At 42.3% G+C, this 7,300-nt stretch overlaps 1 protein-coding gene across 1 annotated transcript; it reads right to left on the bottom strand.

Annotated features, from left to right (window-relative positions):
• Positions 1-6,130: 6,130 nt before the first annotated feature.
• LOC141668451 (protein S40-6-like) lies at positions 6,131-7,069 on the bottom strand. The gene has a single exon (XM_074475342.1). It carries the CDS (start codon positions 6,932-6,934, stop codon positions 6,317-6,319), a length of 618 nt encoding a protein of 205 aa, XP_074331443.1. The 5' UTR covers positions 6,935-7,069; the 3' UTR covers positions 6,131-6,316.
• Positions 7,070-7,300: the final 231 nt, after the last annotated feature.

Raw genomic sequence — 7,300 nt, 5'->3', positions numbered from 1 at the left:
TAGAAGCCTAAACGGGTTATCTTATGAGCCAAGGCCCTGCCCCCCAAGTGTTGCCCACAAATACCACCATGCACTTCCTCAAGAGCTAAGCGTGCCTCATCGGGCCTGAGACACCTCAAGTAAGGAACCACGAAAGATCTTTTATATAGAATCCCATATATCAAAGTGTACCTTAGTGCTCGAACAGTTAACTTCCGTGCCTCAATTGCATCGCTTGGCAACCAACCGGTCTGAATGTGAGCCTTGATGGGATCAATCCATGACGTCCCCAAGCCTATGGGAGCCACAAGCCTAACATCTATGCTTCGTGTCTTCAAAACACGGAAGTACACACTTCCTGAACTTTCTTCAATCTCAGATGAAGCAAACTTTGATAGCGCATCTGCTTTAGCATTTTCTTCCCTTGGAATGTGTTCAACATGGCATTCATCAAATTGGGTCATCACAGCCCTTACTAGGCGAACATACTTAGCCATCGTATCATCCCTTGCCTCAAATTCTCCCTTTACCTGGGATATGATCAGCTTCGAGTCTCCACGGACCTTTAAGTTTTTGACTCTAAGTGTCCCAGCTAGACCAAGGCCAGCAATCAGGGCTTCATACTCTGCCTCATTGTTTGTAGTTGGGAAGTCTAGCTTCATAGCATACTCAATTAAGAATCCATCAGGGCTTTGCAAAACCAACCCTGCTCCACTGGAATTTGTTTTTGATGCTCCATCAAAATAGAGAACACAATATTCTTTATCCTTGTCCCCATTGTCGACTCCCTTGTCTTGAGGTATGGTATCTTCCTTCCCCCCGACTTCTTGGTTGGGTATGGTACATTCCACCACGAAGTCAGCTAGTGCCTGGGCTTTTATGGCCGTACGTGGCTTATACTTGAGATCGAACTCTCCTAACTCTATTGCCCACTTAATCAGTCTCCCACTTGCCTTGGGACTGTGAATGATATTTCTCAGTGGCTGATTTGTTAGCACTTCAATTTGGTGGGCTTGAAAATAAGGACGCAGCTTTCTTGAAGCCATTACCAAGGCTAAAGCGAATTTCTCAATGGCTGAATAATTCAACTCAGCACCATGTAAAATTTTGCTGACATAGTATACGGGTTTCTGGACTTTCAGTTCCTCCTTAACCAACACGGCGCTCAAGGCGCTCTCTGAAACAGCCAAGTACAAGAATAAAACTTCATTCAGAACTGGCTTGGCCAACAACGGGGCCTGGCCCATATACTTCTTTAACTCTTCAAATGCCTTCTGATTTTCCTCACTCCATACAAAGTCTTTGATGTTCTTTAGTGACTTGAAAAATGACAAGCATTTGTCTCCTGACTTGGAGATGAATCGTCCTAACGCAGCAACCCTTCCTGTGAGCTTCTGAACATCCTTGACAGTTTTGGGGGGTTCCATGTCCAGGATTGCCTTTATTTTATCGGGGTTTGCCTCAATTCCCCTCTTCGAGACCATCAATCCCAAGAATTTTCCAGATCCTACTCCGAAAGCACACTTCGTCGGATTCAACATCATCTTGTGGTACCTCAGGACCTCAAAAGCTTCCCTTAAATGGGCTATATGATCAGTCTTTACTAGACTCTTGACTAACATGTCATCAACATAGACTTCCATAGTCTTACCAATAAGATCCTTAAAAATTCTATTTACCAACCTTTGATAGGTGGCTCCTGCATTCTTGAGACCAAACGCCATAACAAGATAACAATAAACACCAAAGTCAGTGATAAATGATACCTTTGGAATGTCATCCTTATGCATTTTGATATGGTTGTATCCGCTAAGCCCATCCATGAAACTCAGCATCTCATGTCCAGCGGTGGCATCAATCAAAGTATCAATTTTAGGCAGCGGAAAACAGTCTTTGGGGCATGCATCATTCAGATCGGTGAAGTCTATACACATCCTCCACTTTCCATTAGCCTTCTTCACCATTACAGGGTTTGCTAACCACTCCGGAAATTGAATCTCCTCAATGAATCCAGCCTCTAAGAGCTTTTCCACTTCCTGCTTTATAGCCTCTTGTCTTTCCGGGGCAAATTTCTTTTCTTTTGTTTCACTGTCTTTCGGCTTGGATCTACGTTTAGCTTGTGAGTAATTAACTCCGGGTCTATGCCTGGCATATCAGCTGCTGACCATGCAAACACATCACTATTTTCTTGCAAAAATTTCACTAACTTCCCTTTAAGGGGCTCCTCTAATGTGGCTCCAATGAAAGTCGTCCTCTCAGGATTCTCGGGGTATAAAGGAACCGAGACCAATTCTTCTGCTGGCCTTCCTCTATTCTCATCATTTTCTCGAACATCCATATCTTCAATAGGAAGAACCTGCCCCCCGACTCCATCTGCCCTCAAAGAGGCCACATAACAGCTTCTAGCCATTTTTTGATCTCCTCTCTCTTCTCCAATCCCGTTTCGGGTGGGAAACTTCATGACTGAATGGTAGGAAGAGGGGACTGCCTTGAAGGCATGTATCCCTGTTCTCCCCATGATAGCATTATAAGTTGAACTAGCCTTTACCACCACGAAATCCAGCATCTGCGTTGCTTGCCTTGGCTCCGTACCTATGGTGGTTGGCAATTTGATTATCCCTTCCACAGGACATTCTACTCCAGCAAATCCATATATCGGCATGTCGGTTGGTGTCAACTGGGAGTCGTTATACCCCATCCTTAGAAAGGTGTCGTGGAGCAAGATATCCACAGAAGCACCATTATCCACTAGGACCCTCTTAACCGGGCTATTTCCTATTATTGGTGTTATGACCAGCGGGTCGTCATGGGGAAACTTCACACCCTCTAGGTCGGAATCATCAAAAGCCAATGTTACTTCTGTCCTGGCCCTCTTCGGGGCTTCTCCAACAATATGCATAACCTCTCTAGTATATGCCTTTCTGGAATTTTTGGACAATCCAGCAGCAGTTGGACCTCCAAAGATCGTGTTTATCACAGGCCTTCGAGGTCTCGGCCCTCCATAAATGGTGTTTATAACTGGTCCTCTAGGCTGAAGGTTTCGCCCCTGATCGTCTTGGTCCCTCCTACGATCTTCAAAGTTCTTTCTTCCATTATTATTTCTGTCCCCTGCATCTCCAGTATACTTGTTCAATCTTCCTTTTCGAATCAAAAACTCAATTTCATCTTTCAATTGCCTACACTCATCGGTGTCATGGCCAACATCTTTGTGAAACCTGCAATACTTGCCCTTATCTAGCTTGGCGGGATCAGCCTTCAAGGGCTTAGGCCAGCGAATATCTCTGTCTTTCTCAATCTCCATCAAAATCTGACTTCTGGGAGCATTCAGCTTAGCGTATTCAGTGAACTTTTGCCCAGGTCCTCCCTTCTTGGGGGTTGAATCAGGGTTTTGTTCGGTTCTAGGATATTTGTCCTTAGCAATATACTCCAAATCAGTTTTTCGTTTCTTGCCTCCAGTGGGCTCATTACTTACTACGGTCTTCCTCATACTTTCTTCAACCTTGATATACTTCCCTGCCCTCTCTTGGAGCTGCAACATGCTCTCAGGGGATCGTTTGGCCAAAGACATCTTGAAAAACTCATCCCTAGTTCCTTGTTGCAGTGCTATCATGGCTACCTTATCATCAAGGTCTGGGACTTTTAAAGCCTCCTTTGTAAAACGATTCAGGTAATCTCTTAAGGATTCCTTAGCTCCCTGTACAAGACTCATAAGAGATGCTGAACTTTTCTCATGGACTCTTCCACTGATGAATTGCTTAATAAAAGCCTGACTTAATTCTCTGAATGATCCAATAGAATTTGGGGGTAGGCGACTGTACCATCTTTGAGCCATACCCGACAGGGTTTGAGGGAAGGCCCGACATTTTATAGCATCATTCACGGGTTGCAGCAGCAGTGCATTAGAGAATGTCCTAACATGATTAGCGGGGTCTCCCGTGCCATCATAGGCTTTGATAGTGGGCATCTTGAATTTCCTTGAGATATGTGCATTCATTATCTCTTCTGTGAATGGTGGAGTTGGATCATCAGGATCTCCAAGGGGAAGGAGATTGCTTGGATCAGTTCTTGGGACAACAGCCCTTCTTCTTACCGGACCATCCAGGTCTATGATAGGAGGAGGATTTCTCCCCCTAGGAGGCATGTGGGGTCTGGTGGCTTGGTGAGCCTCCAAATCACGCCTCAGCCTTTGGATTTCAGCCTCATGAGCCCTGATCTTTTCCTGCACTTCTTGGGGATTCGCCCCTGGGGTGCTTTGGGGGCGTTGCCTTCCATCGGCCATTGGCTCTTTTCCAGGATGCCTCTTTCTCGGGGCCACTTCATCATCCGAAGATTCAGAGTCTCTCTCAGTGTATGGACCAGAAAATTCCCGATCCTCAGGGATAGGATCCAAACCTCGTATATAGGGGGGCGACCGCCCTCGTGCTTCACTTCGCCCAGCATATCCGCTTCCTCCAACCTCAGGGTGAAGGGGCATCCCATAAGGGGGGTTAGTAGTAACAATAGTTGAATATTCATACCCGACGGGTCGAGAATTCACAGGTATATGTATTTGTTGAACTTGAGGATTCGTACCTTGAATAGTCGGGGGAGTTGTCCCTTGTGGCTGAGGATGAGTTGCCCCTGTCTGGGCTTCCCCCTGAGTAGATGCATAAGTTGAATGGGGAGGAACCTCCACGGTTGATGAAATCACCTGGGTTGCCTCTAATGGTGTTCCTTCCTCTAGAGCTCCAATTGTTCTCCGTGTTCTCGCCATGGTTGTTGTTGTGTTTCCCACAGACGGCGCCAAATGTTATGGATAAAAAACCAAGGTTATTACTTGCTGTATTTAATACTAAGATTCGGGAGCTCAAGGCCTTTAATGGCTGCTCTCGTGTTTCGTGACTCAATCTGCCTTTACGAGATGCCTACGTATCTCTGTGAATTAGAGAATCAAGCCAAAAAACGTAGTTCTGATTGGTGGGGGTGAGACCCCTTATATAGATGTTGGGAGTCCTTGAATTAGACTTGGTGTAGGAGACTTGGTGGGCAAGTCTCATAATTAGAATGGACTTTGGAGTCCTAGGTAGTAGGAAACTGATTCCTTATCCTTTTAGGTCCCCTTGAGGCTAATCTCCAAGGATTTATATCCTTATCGGGACTCTTTTCAACATCTGATTTATCCCTTATTAATTAATTACGAAATTAATTAATAATCAGGGCTTTTGGGCCTTTTTTATTCCATCAGGCCTGATCTGGTCCATCAGGCTTAACCTTTCTGGTCTGAGTATCATATATCTTTTTATTGGGCCTAGCAGCCCACAGTTTGTACAATTAATGCAGTATTTAATTATACAATCATAATTTATTTATCCCTATCAACTAAGAACAAATAAAACATATAAGAATTATAGAACACAAATGATTAGATGTAATTACATATAATACACAATAAATAAAAGCACATAAAATTAACAGGACTGCATATAAAAATTTATACAATATCAATAAAAAGGAGGGAATACTAATAAAAGACTTGCAGTACACAAAACAATTAATTGAAAAATACATAAAAAAACATTGAACAGAGTATATAGTAAAAAAGAAATTATAAAAAAATGTAAAAGTATCTAAGTAAAAAACTGAAAAATTAATTTAACTATATGGTGTTAAGAGTTGGAATTATGAAAAATCAATTTAACATATAATGATGTTTGGAGTTATAGCATCTCCAATATACAAAATTTATATTAAACTTTTTAACTAAAATTTTATAAAATAATAATAATTAATTATTATAATCAATCATTTTACATTTTAATATTGAAAATGCTCTTAAACTTACCTATCTACTCAAGAAAGAGAGTTACCGCGAATCCATCAATCCATCAATGATGAAACAAGCTTAGTGCATGTACAATGGCAATTACAAGTGCTATTTTGTCCATATTTTATTTTTAGAACCTTTCGAATCTTTAGTCCAAACACTCCTAGATTCCTATTATTTCAATAGAAATATCTCATTTAAAAATTGTAATCGAACTCTTTTATTTTTTTTTTCAGCAAACCAAATGTGTTCAATTTTAAATTTGATAAAATAGAAGTGCTATCGTACATAGTTTTGAATTTTCTCCTTTAATTTTGACACTTAATTTCTATAACTCCGGTGCTAATCTGATATTTACACGGGTCCAATATTTGTTGAAAAATCAGGTACACATAAAAATGCTACAACCGAGTACTCCCAAATGATACCACTAGAAAATATTTACGGAGAGTGATACTCTTGCTTGCCACATTTTATGCCTACGAACTTAAATGATAATGATTATTTAACAATTAAATCTATTCTAAATCATAATTAACCATCGAATCCGGTTTGACTCCACACCGCATCCCGAACTCGACTCATGTCCCTGCCTTTGAGTGTTCTTCCAACGCCTTCAAAAACTGAGTTGGCAGCCGAGTTTCGACTCCGAGCCAAGAACTCGTGTGGTGGAACCTTGTCAAACTCACCATCATCACACTCGTCCGAGTCATCCATTGACTCATCTGCTTTCCACATTTTTGACCAATCAGGCACGTTAATCGGTGCTGACGTGGCAAACTGCCGTCCACGTGGCGACCCGACAATCTCCTGACCATGGATTTTGTGCAGAATCCGAGGCGAAGCAGTCCGACCCGGATCATCAAAAGCGAAAGCCAACCCGCCGACGTGGCCACCTTCATTACCAGCATGCATGTAGCTCCTAATGCTCACGCGCCTGTTGGTCTCCGGGTAAGCGCGTGGAGTCCACTCTTCATGAGAATTGTGGGAAAAATGATCATCGCCAGCGCCGGTGACTATGTCGACGGCGGCCCACACGTCATCTTCGAGAAAGTCGGAATCTGCGTTGACCGTAGCATGAGTTTGACCGTGACTGTAGCTGCCCAAAAAACGTTCACTGCGACTGATGGTTAGTTTCCTACCTTTAGCCATGTATCAAAACAATTTTTGTATCGACTAATATCTTAATTTTCCGGTAACTGCTTCTAGTTAACTACTATATGTATCTATCTATGTGGTGATATGCTATAGAGCCATTACAAATTTAGAAAGAAAACTTTGAGTGAGCTTTCATGCGGACACATGAGTGTTATATATACACACATAACAATCGATGATTGCATCAGTTGGTCCCACCTCCATGAATAATACATTTAATTTCATTTCGTTTAAATTTAATCTGCATTTTACATGCATTTCGTATATTAAAACTAGACCAGTTTCGCATATGTGAAAACGAAAAACGACATGAATATTAAGTTTTGGGTGCGAAACTTTAGGTCCCAAATTTGGCTTACG

This window comes from Apium graveolens, chromosome 6, assembly GCF_009905375.1.
Source record: "Apium graveolens cultivar Ventura chromosome 6, ASM990537v1, whole genome shotgun sequence".
Taxonomy (NCBI): Eukaryota; Viridiplantae; Streptophyta; class Magnoliopsida; order Apiales; family Apiaceae; genus Apium; species Apium graveolens.
This window is presented reverse-complemented; position numbering and strand designations above follow the sequence as displayed.

Bases quoted from the DNA above. Each gene is read 5' to 3' on its own strand.
- LOC141668451 (XM_074475342.1), bottom strand. From the start codon at position 6,934: ATGGCTAAAGGTAGGAAACTAACCATCAGTCGCAGTGAACGTTTTTTG.